The sequence below is a fragment of the Pongo abelii genome, chromosome 13 (assembly GCF_028885655.2).
Source record: "Pongo abelii isolate AG06213 chromosome 13, NHGRI_mPonAbe1-v2.0_pri, whole genome shotgun sequence".
Classification (NCBI taxonomy): Eukaryota; Metazoa; Chordata; class Mammalia; order Primates; family Hominidae; genus Pongo; species Pongo abelii.
The window spans coordinates 43,023,033-43,040,108 of NC_071998.2; the positions used below are offsets into that span (position 1 = coordinate 43,023,033).

At 38.4% G+C, this 17,076-nt stretch overlaps 1 protein-coding gene across 4 annotated transcripts in view; it reads left to right on the forward strand.

Annotated features, from left to right (window-relative positions):
- Nucleotides 1–8,521, forward strand: part of TTC39B (tetratricopeptide repeat domain 39B) — a 137,215-nt gene extending 128,694 nt beyond the window's left edge. For all 4 annotated transcript variants that reach the window (XM_024252637.3, XM_054519844.2, XM_024252640.3 and 1 more), the window contains one exon: nt 2,315–8,521. In XM_024252637.3, coding sequence (XP_024108405.3) covers nt 2,315–2,405 — 91 coding nt within the window. In that variant the 3' untranslated portion in view covers nt 2,406–8,521. The remainder of the gene's footprint in view (nt 1–2,314) is intronic.
- Nucleotides 8,522–17,076: the final 8,555 nt, after the last annotated feature.

Below are 17,076 nucleotides of genomic sequence, written 5' to 3' on the forward strand. Positions count from 1 at the left end.
TGGATCACTTAGGTAAGGCAAAAACCCTGTGGCCTGTTTGCCTTGAACACTTCCTGCGGTAGAGAAAGAATGCCAGACTAGCTCTAGGTCATAAACAGTGATTTGTCCATTTATTCAAATTCAGCAGTTATTCACTGAGCACCTACTATGAGTCAGACACTAGTAAAGGCTTTAGAGAGACAACTATAAACTAAGCAGGCAATGTTTCTGCTCTGTTAGCCAGAGGGAGATATTACATAGACAAGAAAAATATCAGTGGTATATGTTTGCTGAGATTTATAATATGATACATGGTGCCTGGGTGTTACTTCAGGATAGATTGATTCTGAAATATTTCCTTGAGGAAATGATGTTGTAGCTGCGATTTGCATAATTAAAGCCAATCTTGAGATCAGTCATCAGAAATCAACCAACTAGGTAGGGAGCATTCCTGACAGAAATCACAGTTAGTGAACATCTGCATTGAGGAGGTTGAGCCACTGGGTCAATGATGATGCTTTTTGCTGTGCTGGGGAATACTTAAAAGAATATATTTGGGGAGAGAACGAAACATACTTCTGTTCAGACCATGATTCTTTAAGATGGCTATTAGGTACTCATATTAGGTAGATGGCAAGTTGGCGTTCATACTTAGCATGAAGTTCAGTGGTAAGGTCAGGGCTGAATGTAGAGATTGCAGTCAACAGCACAGAGATAATGATATTTAAAGCAATGGCGTGTGATGAAGTCATTTTGTGAATGTTCTATAGTTAGAGAAAGAGGTCTAGCACAATGTCTGGGATATGCCATCTTCTTAGACATTAAATGATAAGATTAAGAAGATTAAGAGAGTTAGGAAGACATCTAGGAAAGCCAACCAAATAGTGTTTCAAGAAGAAGAGCATGGTCAGTTATGAGGGCAGCAACTAAGAAGTCAAACAAGGTAAGACCAGAAAAGTGGCTGCTGAATTTGGCAGCATGAGTATCGTTGGTGACCTTGACAAATGAGGTGACAAACAAAATGGAGTCAGCTACTTTAGGCAACTCTTTTAGGATGTTTGCTGTGAATAGAACATCGTAATGGGGCAAAAGCTTTACGGGCATGGTAGAGCCAAGGAGGGCTTCCTTAAAATATTTATATATAGGTGATATGAGAGCAAGTTGCTTTTAAAGTTAATTTGTTGGGAGTATGACCAATATTTCATGTGTTAGATATAGATATTTTCAAATCCAGCTATTGGAAAATTATGGATTATAAATACTGCTGTCCCAAATATTCATTATTTGAATATACAGTGTATAATAAGGCAACTTTATAATGATAAAAATAAAAGACTAGTAACTCACTGCTAAAAAGCAGTGAAAAGCCTCCACTAACTCAAGACAATACTGACAATTCAAACATAAAGATGCTTCTCAGTAATTCCAAGACTATTATCTGCACTTTCCCTTTACGTATTAGGAGCTTTGCAAAGTTGCCCACATTGGTGGCATTTAGGAAAATACTCAATTCCATCCATTGGTAAACTCCAGTAAGATATTGATTTTAGTTTATGAATAATACATTTTACTAACCCTCATCAAGATTACCAGTGAGTAGCCCTTATACCTGTTCAAAATGAAGGGCTATAGAAATAAGTGCCACTGTAAAGAAAGCAGTTATAGCTCACCCATGGGCCAAGGCAGTATGTAAAAGTATTCCATTTTTCTGATTCTTAACAATTCTGGTAAAGGGAGGTCAACATAAATGCTCTTAGGCAGGTTTTAAATAATCTTTGGATTTCTATGGACCCCTTTAAAGACATTGGCCTAATTATTATGTAATTATTGGCCAAACCATTGATATTTACATGTGAGAATTGGAATAAGTAATTTTGACGTCATTAAGCAATTCTGCTGCCTTTGTTGCAGTTGTTTCATTTGAGTTTCTTGAGTGATCGATCATGTGATCATGCTAACCATGTTTATATGCACCTACCTTAAAATTTTCTGGTTTAAGAAAGGAAGTCTAATTATTTAGGACTAGTTCACAAAATTTGTACAGCCCTTCTCACAACTTCTTGCTATGCTTGTGAATGATTTGGTAATTAAGCAGAACCTTGCTACTCAAAGTATGACCTTTAGATGACCACCAGGAAGCTTCTAGAAATGCAGATTATTGCAGTTCCCCCCAAAACCCCCCAACAGAACCAGAATCTGCATTTTACTAAGATCTACTGTTATGTATATTAGAGTTTGAAAGTAAGTAAGTAGATCAGAGAGAGGAATGGGAGAGTGGTGGTACCTGGTATATAAGGACATTTTGACTGTACAATTTTATTGTTATTGTCTTCAGGAACAACTACAAAGATTACTCCTTGGAGTCCAGACTACACTTCAGAATTCAGGCAGCTCTTCACCTCTGGAGAAAACCTTCCTCAGATTGATCAGAAGTTGAAGGATGGAATTTTCCCTCAATTACTATCGGCATCTGCTATAGATTCAACCTTATATTAAAGTGGAAAAATGATCTTGTGAATAAGAGACAAAAAACCAGTTTTTTTGTCAATATTTTCTATCATCTGAGAGATTTACTGTTGGTCTACATAATTTTTTTTCCTATGGAATGGCATTCTATATTATCTAGAAAATTCTTATATTTTGCCTCCCCCAAAAGAATTTCATATTATTTGAATTAGGGGGTGAAGAAGTCTTTTGAAAGACTTGCAGATGCAATAGTCTAATTAGATTATTTATTTTTTTAATGTGGAAATTAATATTGTTTAGCAAATAGCTTACAAGTTGAGCCAATTTTGGATTTGTTGGGTAGCTAAACTTCAGAGATATTTTGTTGCCTAGTATTTAAATTTCAGAAGATAAATAAATATCATTTCATTTAAAATAGCTTAATAGTGACCTTCAGAAGACTTCTGAAAAGGACAGTCTGAGAACATGAACACAGATGGGATATAATGTACTTCATGGGTTGAAGAGACCTGTCTCTATAAAGGATGATGCAGTATTCAGTTAGTGGTTTTTTACTCTTCATTTGATTAAAGGTGGTGACATTTTGGAGAGACTGATTTTGAATGTACTTAAGTCTATTATAATAACAAAATTCAAAAACCCCTGTGTATCTAAAGGGAAGGAAGTGTCATATTTTAGGAATTTTTCTTAACCTTAGCAATGAGAGCCTAAAATACATACATGGATTATTTTTCTTCTAGGAAGTAAATTTCCTGCTGCTTTAAATGATGTGTAAAATATCAATAATTTTTACACTTAAGATGTTGGTAAGACCTAGTTTTCTAATCTCTCTAGCACTGTGATGTCTCCTTATAGATAATCTGGACCTTGCTTAGTCCTTTAGTTGGGAAACATAATCAGGGCATAGAGCAGAAGAGAGCTTGACACTCCTTGTGGTCCTGGTTCTGCTACCCATTAGCGATTAGTGAGGGGACCTTTAGGGAGTCCACTGTGCCCTGTGTGTCACCATATTTTCTTCTGTGAAATCTAGATTAAAGAACAGATGACTTTCAAGGTCTTTTTCAGTTTTATAACTGTGAGTGTATGTATTAGGTATTTATTTTCAACAAATGACTTTAAAATGTTGAATGCAAACCATTCCCACTTGGAGCGTTTTATTTTTCAATCATCATCATTGCCCCCAACTCCCCACATGTATGTGTTGTGGCATCCAGAGTGAGAAAAGACAATTTATGAGTTGATGAATCTGGGCCTTATTTCTGTTTCCATTTTGAAGAATAACTTGTCACAGAAGCCTCTGCAGTTTAACAGAAGGAGCCACATATTGGGAGTCACGAGTTCATCTCTGTGGGTTAATAGTTCCATGACACGGAGTAAGTAGCTCAGCTTTTCAGGGGTTCAGTTGCCCCCCCAGTATGGATAGCGGTGTAGTATTTGGTACTTGTGAGGGCTCAATTAGATAAAACATATGATAGCTTTTTGTAAACTGTAAAAGGCTATACAAAAGTATGAATTATTATAATAATTATGGTTTTTTATGTCTGGATTACAGTATCAACACAAAAGTATTGGCTGATACTGTGGTCTGTGTTGTAAAATGAAAGAAGTGTAGAAATTCAAATACCTTTCTGTGTATTCATGGGTTCGATGTTGACAGTAGGCTACCCAGGTTATATGAACCTGCTCCTGCCGTTTCCTGCCACATGGACCTGTATCAAGCAGTGTGTGGCTTGTTTTCTTCAAGGTACTGATTATTGACCAACACTGAGGATGTATATCCAATGAAAGATGATTACTAGAACTCAAGTCAGATTACCACCCCTTCAGATACTATGGCGGTAGATATCAATGTGTTATTAATAATACAACTTTAGGTACAGACAAAATAGAAAATAAAATTAACTGTCATTATAATTAGTAGTGGGAAATACATAAAAAATTATTTGTGTATAGCTTTGGAAAAAAGTTTATAAAGTTCTTAGAAGAGCTTTGGTAACATTATTTTTGAAAGCATACACCCACATTGTGACTATGGGTATACTGAGCATATATTCTTACATTGTTACTGTGAGAAGCTGCAAGTCAGAGCTGCAAGTCAGTAAAAAATTCTTTTTTGGGTATAAAATGAAACAATTTTAAGCTTAGAGTGACCATTTTTATTTTAACTCTGCATTACTAAACAAATATAAAAGAAATTCATCTCCATTTAAAAATCTTTTTTGTTATTTATATTTTGTTTTATTTTTGTTTCCTGTTCTTTATGCAGTTACCTGATACTATGGACAGTATATCCAGTGGATCTTTTAGTACTGTAATATCAAAATGCTACAAATATTTATGTTTCCTGCTATGTTCAAGATATTGTAGTGGCACCAACTTCTTGGGCATCAGCTAATATTGCATTTTGGAGTCATTAGGGTGTTCTGTGAAGAATGAATACTGAAGTGACAGTTTTATCTAGTTTTTTGAGGGGCATTTATGATGGGGTTGGGTTGCCATTGTGTCTGACAGTGCAATTCATGTAGTTCCTGGCATAATTGCCTTTTTTTTTCTTAATGGAGAGTCAGGGTTCCGATTGGTGCTGTATAAATTTAAGTAACTTTGTGCTTTGTAGGAATGGTGACAAGGAAGGCATGATTTCCCCCTGACAATGAATGAAAGGTGAACTGTATCAGCTCTTATCTGAACATATATGTTAATGTTTTCTATGCTCCCTGATACAAGAAGTTTCCAAGTTATATAGGAAAATTAAGTCCATTGATCCTGTCTTTATCCTCAGAGGGCAGAAATGGGACAAGTGCATAAAGGCTGTAGGAAGCTGAATTCCACATTAATCAGTGCCAAGGAAGATTTTTCATTATCGGAAAACCCAACAGTCTAAAATCAATAACCAGTTCTTCTGCAAAGGGGTGAGTTTAAGCAGGGCTAATGTGACTGCCATTTCTGCCTGTCCTACAAGCTTAGACTAGTTGAACTTTGAGGTCACTCTATGATTCTTTTATTAGGGCTTCAAATCAGCAGGGAGTGTGTAAAGAAAAAATGCTCCCCACCACCATTTCAAATAAAAGTGAATGTTTTCTCTTTCAAAGCTACTATTAGAGGTAGTTGTGATAGATACTAACAATCCCCGGTGTTAATACTTTCCACTCCTTTTATTTTATTTTATTTTAATTGTATTTTATTGAGACAGAGTCTCGCTCTGTTGCCCAGGCTGGAGTGCAGTGGCGTAATCTCGGCTCACTGCAAGCTCCTCCTCCCAGGTTCACGCCATTCTCCTGCCTTAGCCTCTCAAGTAGCTGGGACTACAGGTGCCCGCCACCACGCCTGGCTAATTTTTTGTATTTTGAGTAGAGACGGGGTTTCACCGTGTTAGCCAGGATGGTCTCGATCTCCTGAACTCGTGATCCACTCCTTTTTAAAGTGAGTCTAGTCTGTTGATCTTCATAAATAGGAGGGTTTTCCTCCAGCTTGGACATTAAAAATAATTTTTTAAAAGGTCTTTGTGGCCAACTGGAAAATCTGGAATTATCTAATGCTTCATTCATTTCCCTCCCTCTATTTCTGTTTTTTTTTTTTTTTTTTTTGTATTTATACTCTCATATTTAGAAATCTTAAATTCAAATACATTTAGTTAAAATGAGTTAAGGAAGACTCCAGTGATGTTTTAATACCCTAATCGATTTTGTGATTCCTTGGGCCTGGAATGGATCTTAGAAAATTACCTCGTCCTCATGAGCCTGTAAACTGTGTTGTTTCCCCTCAGTCTTGCTCTGTCCAGTACAGTAGCCCCTCGCCACACATGGCTGCAGAGCACCCGGAATGTCTTACAGCACATGTGGGAATGGTGTTGAATGCTGAGGAAGCATTCACTCATACGTGCTGTACTTCTTAAAGGCCTCCCAATAGCCTGCGTTCTGGAGTTCTGGCTTTTACTTGCTGTCTACTATGATCACCTGATTTGTGCTTCACATACATATCTGTGAAATTTGCTTTTTCTATTTAAAGTGCCCTTAAACTTTCATTTCATCGTGTTTATCTGCAGATGATCAGTGTCATTGGCATATTTGAACATTATTCTGCCCTCCCTTTGCCAAACTCCTTACGTACTAGATTAAGAAATTTTATTTTTGAGATGATGATTTTAATTTGATTTTACATTCTTTTTTTACAAAGTACAGTTGTTAGAATTATAGAAGAGTGATTCACATCTTTGAGAAGATAGATTTTGTGATTAATATATATATTTTTTGAGACAGAGTTTCGCTCTTGTTGCCCAGGCTGGAGTGCAATTGCACGATCTAGGCTCACTGCAACCTCTGCCTCCCAGGTTCAAGCAATTCTCCTGCCTCCGCCTCCCAAGTAGCTGGGATTACAGGCATGTGCCACCATGCCCAGCTAATTTTGTATTTTTAGTAGAGATGGGGTTTCTCCATGTTGGTCAGTCTGGTCTCGAACTCCCAACTTCAGGTGATCTGGCCGCCTTGGCCTCCCAAAGTGCTGGGATTACAGGCGTGAGCCACCGTGCCTGGCCCAATATTTTCTAAGATAAAATTATTCTGAGAAATCTAGTGGAAACTTTTCAATTGCTTTGTTATTAATGTTTCAACACTGACTTTCTCAACTAGGCCAGTATTACTATTTAAAAGGTTTTTAGAGGCTGGCCATGGTGGCTCACGCCTGTAATCCTAATACTTTGGGAAGCCAAAGTGGTGGGGGGGGGGGTCACTTGGGACCAGGGGTTTGAGGCCAGCCTGGGCAATATAGTGAGACCCTGTCTTTACAAAAAAAAAAAAAAAAATGAACTGTGCATGGTGGAGTGCACTTGTAGTCCTAGCTACTAGGGAGACTTAGGTGGGATAATTGCTTGATCCCAGGAGTTTGAGGCTACAGTGAGCTAAGATCATGCCGCTGCACTCCACCCCAGGTGACAGAGTGAGACCCTGTCTCAAAAAAAAAAAAAAAATTATATATATATATATATACACATATATATATATATATATATATATATATATAAAAAGGTTTGTGGACACATGTTACCCATTTAGAGAATAATTTATTTTTGAATGTGTATGATACCTAAGTGATATGCATATATATAATTAAGACATTTTAAATCTCTTCAGATATTTCTTCATAAGATACACGTATCTATAGATAGCTATATACAAAACTACTTACAAATAATAAATAGACATTGTTTTATACAGTTCTTTCCAAAGAAATACAGGATTTTTTCTCCAAATCCTTCCTCACCGAGTCCAGTTATTTACATATTTTTGTCTTTAAGTGTTAGACTGCTTGTTTCTGCTGCGTATTGTTGGTAGTTTTGTCTTTTATACATTTGCTGTTAGTTATTTTGAAATGTTGAAATGTAATGAAAAGGACACATCAGAATTTATCATCAGGGAAGATATCTTTTATGTTGAGCAGCTGCTATCTGATCTTGACAGACTCTCCTCTTAGAGGACTGTTGAAGTCCATTCTAGTCATTTTGTAACTTCATAACTGCAGAAAGAAATGATGCAAGGACTGTTTAGTGGACTGAGATGGCTGAGCAGGTTCTTGGCCTGAATTATCCAGAGGATATAAGTGGATCTAGCTTCAGAGGAAGTCTACACCCCATTCCCTTCTGCTTACAATGTACCCATGGTATGTGTTTAGCACAGTAATACTGTAACAGGACATTGCATGGAAAAATCAAAGCAGCTGGCTCACTGTATTTAGCTAAAAAGAATGCCTACAGATTGGATATTTAATAGGGAAAATTAAGGCACTTTAATAACAGACTTCATTATGTAAAACTTGTTGAACATTAACATACAATACACCTTGTATATTAATGCCATAGTTTTTAGAAACACTAATTTAAACAACAAATTTAAGGGATGCTGGCATATCCCAGTGACACCTTCAGTTTTATTGCTGCTTAGTATTTTCTAGTAAATTAGTTTTAATTATTGGTAGTCTGTTGGGCACCATTTGGGAAAGAAATAAATTGGTCTCGGTGTAGCAGACTTATAGCCAAAAACTTTGAATAAAAAATGAGTATAATAAAGAATATTTCATTTTTAAAGGAATTGTATTATTTTGAAGTGCTGCATGGTTGATATGGTTTTGTTGTGTCTCTACCCAAATCTCTTATTGAACTATAGTTCCCATAATCCCTACGTGTCCTGGGAGGGACCCAGTGGGAGGTGACTGAATCATGGGGGTAGTTTTCCCCATGCTGTTCTCATGATAGTGAGTGAGTTCTCATGAGATTTGATGGTTTTATAAGGGGCTTTTCCCCCTTTGCTCAGCACTTCTCTTTCCTGCCACCCTGTGAAGAAGAAGGTGCCTTTCTTTCCCTTTGCCTTCCGTCATTATTCTAAGTTTCCTGAGGCCTTCTCAGCCATTGCAGAATTGTGAGTCAATTATACCTCTTTTTTAAATAAATTATCCAGTCTCAGATATTTCTTCATAGCAGCGTGAGAATGGACTAATACAATGGTCTTACTCAATTTGAAGGTATGACACTCTTTGCTTTGGAAATCATGTAGACATTTTAAGTCATTCCTATTTTTAATGTAGACAGACGTCCAGGTAGCAATTTTGGGGATAATAAATGAGTTCACCCTTTTTTTTTCTTTTTTTTCCTGAGACAGAGTTTGCTCTTGTTGCCCAGGCTGGAGTTTAATGGCACGATCTTGGCTTACCACAACCTCTGCCTCCTGGGTTCAAGCAATTCTCCTGCCTCAGCCTCCCAAGTAGCTGGGATTACAGGCATGTGCCATCACACCCGGCTAATTTTTGTATTTTTAGTAGAGACAGGGTTTCTCCATGTTGGTCAGGCTGGTCTCGAACTCCTGACCTCAGGTGATCTGCCCACCTCAGCCTCCCAAAGTGCTGGGATTATAGGCGTGAGCCATCATGCCCGGCCGAGTTCAGCTTTTATTCACATTTTTTCCCCAAAGTGATTTATTCTTCAAAGTAGACAGTTATGTTCTATAGAGTGTTTTGTTTTTTCTTTAAGAAAATAATTTACATAAACAGAGATTATGGTAAACATTTTGAATCTTAGGCTGTTGGTTAAATTTAATGGTTTAAGCACTGTTGGGTTCTCTTTAATTAATATTTGCAGAAGGAGAACATATGTGTTTCACTGATACGTATTGTCCAGAAAAATTACTTAATTCTCAAAAATATGTTGCATTCTCATATTGTGTTAGGGAAAATTCCATAAGTAGTCGGTTTTTTTTTTTTTTTTCTTTTGCTGACTGTTAACATCCAAACACCTGAATGAAAACTGACTGATTTCTGCATTGGTGTTTAAAAATATTGATTTGCAGATGTTCATAGAACACTTGCATTTTTTGATTCACGTTGCTAAATCAAATGTAAAGGCAAATATGTATATTTAATAAATGAGAAGTATTTTTTTATTGCTGAAATTTATTCTCAAAGCAAATGTATTTTGTAGATGTTTCATTTGGGAGATTTTGCTTTGCCTTAAAACATACAAAATAAACCTGTCTTGTGGTCTGCCCACCTCAAAACCTCTGTTAACTTGATGTGTAGAAGGAGTTCAGAATTCTTTGATAATGTGTGGCTTTCACTTTTGTTTGGATTAAACAAAAATAAAATTAGAGGCCATAGCACTTTGTAAACTAATGTGAAGTTTCTTGTTGAATCATAAAAGCTACCTGTATGTACTTTATAATTTAAAGTTCTGTTAGTAAAAATTGTCAGCATTTTATCTTTTTCTCTTCTCATTTCATTTTAGTCTCCAATCTTTCCCATTCTCAGCAGTCACAGTTTTGCAGAGCAAAACATTTTTAGAAACTGAATATGTGTGAGTTTTATATAAAATGAATGTGTTAGTAACATCCATCTGCTGATCAAGTAGGCATTGGATCTGGTACTAGAAGGTGAAATTGATTGTAGCTATCAAAGCATTTTATCAATGTAAGTCAAGAAAAAAGAAGAAAACTGTGAACTTCTGATATTTTTAACATAAAAACTGTTCCCAATGAGTGTTCTCTTGCTGATTTTGTGTTAATGTTATTATCTATGATTTTTAAGCTAATGCTAATATAAAATCTAAAATTTCAACATGATGACAACAGTTCCTGTAGCCTGTTTTTACCATTAGGACGTTTTTGAAAACAGATGTCATCTTAGAAATTAAATTTTTAAGTGCAAATAAATCATCCTGACTTGAAAGTCAACACATTTTATTTTTCATTCCGTAGTATTACAGAATATGCTGCATTTAGATACAGGTTTAATTTGCCAGATTTTCTTGGAATTCTGTATTTTTATATTGCTACAACTGGTTTACTTAACATGCAATTGAATTGTTATTTAAATAAATTACACTTGATGGAATTGCAGTCTTATTCTGGTTGGTCTACATGTGGAAGCAGTACACGACATCTGTTTTGCTGGTCTTTAGTTGTCAATGTGATATAAACTTGAATTTTTGTTTCTTGGTAAGACTTTTTATTTAAATCATAACATACAGTTATGAAGGCCCTTCTCGGTACCGAGTTCTTGGCCAAGTCCTGGGCATGAAGAGATAAATGGGATGGTACAGTTGTCTCAAGGAAGGATTGCCTTTTATATCATCTTTTTGTAATTTATTTAATAGCTCAAAGATTAGCTGCTGACATGTTCAGTTTAAGGAGGAATCTTCTGCATTCAGGGTATAGCACAGTGGAAGAAGCAATGGGCTCTGGGAATCAGGAGATCTATATTTGAGGCTGGCTTTGGCTAGATTGTGGCCTGTGCTCCCCCTCCCTAGCCATTAACTTCTCTGAACTTTGCCTAACACAGCTGTAAAATGGGGACCATTCCACTACTTTATTCAGCTCTAAGGAGGATCAGAGGAGGGGATATGCAAAACCACAAAGGGCTAATCCAAGATTAAATTCTTCCCGTCCTCCCCTATGTGAGATAGGGCAAACAGATGTCCATCACAAACCAGTGGTCTCTGTCAGTGGGTGGGTTTTCATGATGTGATGCAGTAATCGCAGTTCTTTCAGTCTTGTGGCTCTGCTGTCTTCACACATCTGCTAAGGTCACTGTGGTCTTTTGCATCAAGCTATTGAAGGGGACAAAGCATGGAGGGGTGTGTGAGGAAGGTGGTACATATCTGTTTAAGTTCCATTAGCTAGAACTCAGTCACTGCTTTACCTTATGACAAAAGAGGCAGAGGAATATAGTCTAGCCATGGGCTCAGGAAAAAGAGGCAATGGGTATGGTGAACAGTTAGCTTTTTTCTGCCACATTCCCACTTGGGCTGGGTCCACTATGATTCTCCCAATGTGTCCCATGCCTTCCTGCTTGTCTTTCCTTTGTTCTTTGGCATGAGGAACTTGATAGATTTATGAATGCATCAGTTACAACTCAGGGTAATCAACTTGAGCTTGTTTAAAAACAAAAACTTGAACAGCCATCTAGTAAATGGATAAAGGGTGCCTGTGGAATTTGGGGGCAAGAATGTGGGAGATACTCAGGAAGTATTTAAATTCAGAAGAGAAAAGCTTTAGAGACTTGGAGAGTATTTCTTCTGTCTCTCTTGTGCTTCCTGAAGAGACTTGATGGGAGGAATATGTCCACAACAGCAAAGGCTTATTTTCCTCTCATGCTCCATCTCTATTTCAGGCCAGGGAGGGATCAGCTCCACATTTTCCTCACACAGGGCCCTGGATTGCCAGAGACTCCACTATCTAGAATGAGAAAAGGAAGGAGGCATGGTGTATATAAAATGGCCTTGTTGTAGGACTTTCTCCTTAGTTCTGTTAAAAGCCGGGTTCTTGTTACACTACCTTGAAAGATTAGGCTCGCAGACACTTTGAAGGGTGAGAACAGCAGGGTTTATTAGGTGAAAAGGAAAAAAAAAAAAAAAAAAGGAAACAGGGACGCTTGGCAAAGCAAGAGTCCTGCTAGCAGGCTTCCCGCCTCACAGATTGAATCCCCTGTACCACCTGGGAACAGGAGAGGCCAGGCTCCTCCCCACTGCAAATAGCGTGAACTTCCCAAGGCTCCACCCCAGTGCATACTCCTCCCAGTGCCCAGGCTGGTTGGAGGTTCTCCAGTGACCCCTTTTAACTGGCTGTCTTAGTCTTACAGCTTCCACCTGGAAGTGACACATATTTCATGTCCAAAGCAAATGACACAGCTTTACCTAACTTCAACTGAGCAGGAAAGTACAACCCTAATGTGTCTGGAAGAAGCACCAGAAGTAGATGGTAAATAGCACAAATGACTATCTTTCTGGTTGCCAGATATCTGATTCACTCTTTTTCCTGCACACAAAATACACTCACTTCTGCACCAAGGGATGTAACAACAACAAAAATCCCTTCTGGGGCCAGGCGCAGTGTCTCATGCCTGTAATCCCAGTGCTTTGGGAGGCTGAGGTGGGCAGATGGCCTGAGGTCAGCAGTTCGAGACCAGCCTGGCCAACATGGTGAAACCCTGTCTCTACTAAAAATACAATAATTAGCTGGGCATGGTTTCAGGTGCCTGTAACCCTAGCTACTCGGGAAGCTGAGGCAGGAAAATTGCTTGAACCCAGGAGGCGGAGGTTGCAGTGAGCTGAGATCATGCCACTGCACTCCAGCCTGGGCAACACAGTGAGACTCCATCTTGGGGAAAAAAAATCCCTTCTGGTTATAACATCTCTGTGGCATGCCCTCTTGTCTTATTTTGAATCCAAATGTGGCTCCAATTGATCTGGACACCGTGAGCTAAACAGTTATTTGCCCTCAACACACAATGTGTGTACTGGTTTCTGTGGTTTGAATGTGCCCCGTAAAACTCATTGAAATTTAATTGCCGTAGTGATAGTATTGAGGTAGGACTGTGAAGACGGCCCATCCTCATGAATGGATTAATGTTATCTTGGGAGAGGGATTGGTATTGCAGGAGTGGGTTTTTGTGAAAGCAAGTCTGGCCCTCTCTTGCTCTCTTGCTTTCTTGCTTTCTTGCACTCTCTTGCTGTTTTGCCTTCCACATTGGGATGACACAGCATGAAGGCTCTTGCCAGGTGCGGGCCCCTTGACCTTGGACTTCCCAGCCTCCAGGACTAAGAAATTTGTTTATAAATTACCCAGTCTGTGGCATACCATTATAGCAACACAGAATGAACTAAGACACTGGTTGAACAGAAGTGGGATAACCACAATGTACACTCCCATTTAGAAGATGAAAAGTGAAGCATGGGAAACCACCGTGAGCACTGGTCTGTAATTATTCTGAAATCTCATGTTTTGAGCTTCCATATCTTGAGAATAGAGAATGTTCTTTGATTGGGCCTTGAGTCCATTTCCTGGAGTAGTGCTCTTGTTCATTAGTCTCTGTGGCATCTGGGTTCACCTTCTGAGAGATTTTTTTTATTTTCTGTAATTTTTCTTGGCCATATCTGAAGAGACTGTCAAAGAAATTGCCCTCCCAGGAGCGGAAAAACTTTCTCAACCTTTCCTGCCTCACACTGGGGCCAAAGGATCATTTTAAGTTTCAAAAAGTCAGCCTTTTTCAGTGCAGGTGGTTCTTCAGTAGTACAATTTTCTAAAACGTTTATTCTATTTGATACAGCGTCATATGCCAAATAACCACACCATAGTATGTCTAAGACATTACTCATTCCTGTTGCCTTAATTAATGAAACTTAATATTAACTTGAGCCAATACCATCTCTGGACTGATTTCTGTATTAATTAGAATGGGCTAGGATATGCGACGGTAACAAACAGCCCCACACGTCTCAGGGGCTTAAAATAACAGTTTTTTTCTTGCTCACACTACATGTGCATTTTTGGTCAGTAGAGAACCTTGTTCTGCACTGTGGAGGCCATTGGACCCTCACCATCTAGGATTATACTCATTGCCATGGCAAAGAGAAGTTTGGCAAATTGCATACTGGCTTTAAAAAAAAAGAGTGCCTTTATTGAGGTATAATTTAAATACCATTAAATTTACTCCTTTTAAAAACAGGTCTACATTTAGTAAATGTGTACTTTTGTGCAGCCATCACCATAATCCAGTTTTAGAATGCACCTATCACCTGAAAAAGTTCCCTCTTGTCCCTTTGCTGTCAATCCCTAAACTCAACCTCTTAGGCCCAGGCAAACACTGACCTATTTACAGCTGTAATTTTGCCTTTAATACAAAATTTACTTTGTATTAAAATACAAGATAATGAGTGGTATCTCATTGTGGTTTTTGATATGTATTTTTCTTTTTTCTTTCTTTCTTTTTTTTTTTTTTTTTTGAGTTGGAGTCTCGCTCTGTCACCCAGGCTGGAGTGCAGTGGTGTGATCTTGGCTCACTGCAACCTCTGCCTCCTGGGTTCAAGTGATTCTCCTGCCTCAGCCTCCCAAGTAGCTGGGATTACAGGCATGCGCCACCATGCCCAGCTAATTTTTGTATTTTTAGTAGAGATAGGGTTTCATCATGTTGGCCAGGCTGGTATCAAACTCCTGACCTCAGGTGATTCACCCATCTTGGCCTTCCAAAGTGCTGGGATTACAGGCATGAGCTATCACGCCAGCCTGATTTGTATTTTTCTAATGACTAATGATATTGAGCATTTTTCACATACTTTTTGACCATTTATATATTTTCTTTGGAGAGAAAAAGCTATTCAAAGCTTTTGCCCATTTTAAAATTTGGTTTTCTTACTAGATCTTTATCAGATACGTGATTTGCAAATATTTTGTTCTGTGATTTGTCTTTTCATTTTTTTGATACTGTCCTTTGACATAAAAGTTTTTAATTTTTGTGAGGTCCAATTTATCCGTTTTGTTTTTGTTTTTGTTTTTTTGGTTGCTTATGATTTTAGTATCATATCTAAAAGTCCATTGCCTAATCCAAGGTCATACAGATTTATACCTATGTTTTCTTCTAAGAGTTGTATAGTTTAACTCTTAAATTTGGGTCTTTGATCCAGTTTGAAGTAATTTGAGTATATGATGTGAGGTAGAGGTTCAACTTCATTCTTTTGCATGTGGATATCCTGTTGTCCCATCACCATTTATTGAAAATCACATTGACTTTTAAAGCTTCCATCCAGAATTTTCACATGGATCATTTCCATCCATATTTCACTGGTCTAAGCAAGTCATGTGGCTATGCCCAGATTCAAGGAGACAGGTAGGTACAATTCTGCCATATCTGTCCATGGTTCTGAGTTCACATATTAGAATTCTGGGATCCTCTTTCTCAGTACAGGTTACAAGTCCTCATAGGGGGAGTTTTTATTGGCCTAGCTTGGGAGAGGTGTGGTGACCCTCGCTTCAAACAATTGTAACTAAGAGAACAGGGTCATTTGGAACAAACATGGCTGCTGGAAGTTCACCCTGTGGACTGGTGAGTGGGATAGTTAAGGGTAAGTGGTCATTATAACCCAGGTAAGTTACCCCCAAAATACCATCTATCATTTGGAATCTAACTCTGGTTTAGGTCACTTGAAAAGTGATCCGCAACTATATGTTCCCTGATTACACTTTTGTTTAGCAAATGTTGATTGAGTTCCTACTATTTCCCGTCAGATGGCTCCAGGCACTTGGAAAATACTGGTGAATAAACAGATTGTGTCCTTCTTGGAGCTTATATTCTAATGCGATGGGTCAGGCATTACACAATAAATGGAATAAGTAAATTATATAATGCAGGGGTTGGCAATTTAAGGCCCTCAGGCAGACTGCCTATTTTATAAGTAGTGTTCTAGAACACAGCCATGCCCATTCATTTGCATATTATCTACAGCTGCTTTCTCAATGCACCAGCAGAGTTGGATAGTTGCAACAGATATCTAAGGCAAACAAACTTAAAATATTTACTATCTGACTTGTTAAAAAAACATTCACTGACCCCTAAATAATCTATAGAAGGTGATAGGTGCATTTGGAAAGAGAAAAAGTATCCAAGTAAGGGGACCTGGGGATGCTGAGGTGGGGAAGGATGTCAGTTGTAGTTTTAAAAAAGATGGTTACAGTTGGCTTCATCAAGAAGGTCAAGTTAGAGCAAAGACTTGACAGAGGGGAGGGAGCTAAATTGATATCTGGGGGAAGAGCATTTCAGGAAGAAAACAAAAGCTCATACAAAGGCTTTAAGAAAGGGTGTGTCAAATGTGTTCTGAGGACATCAAGGAGACCATGTGGCTGGCCTGAGGCACTGAAGGGACAGTAGCAGGAGATGAGTCACATAGGTGGTAAGTACTGACTAAAGTCAGATTTTACTCTTCTTGCAAGCTAACAAGGTTAGCCTGCACAGTTTTGTGGATTCTGGCAGAAGACATGAGAATCCTGAGTCAGAGAAAAAAATGCTTTATTACTCATGGCACAACAAGCGGCATGAACACTGGCATATTTGTGTCAATTCCCCTTGCCTGCCAAGTCCCACAAGGGTGATGTGGAGGGGCTCAGGGGGCTGCTGCACCCTCGCTGGGTTTGTGTCACAGCAGAGGAGCCTCTCAGGGAACCTGAATCTTTTTTTTTTTTTTTTTAGATGGGGTTTTGCTCTTTCTCCCAGGCTGGAGTGCAGTGGTGCAATCTGGGCTCACTGCATCCTCTGCCTTCCGGTTTTGAGTGATCTGCCTGCCAAGGCCTCCCGAGTAGCTGGGATTATAGGTGCCTGCCACCA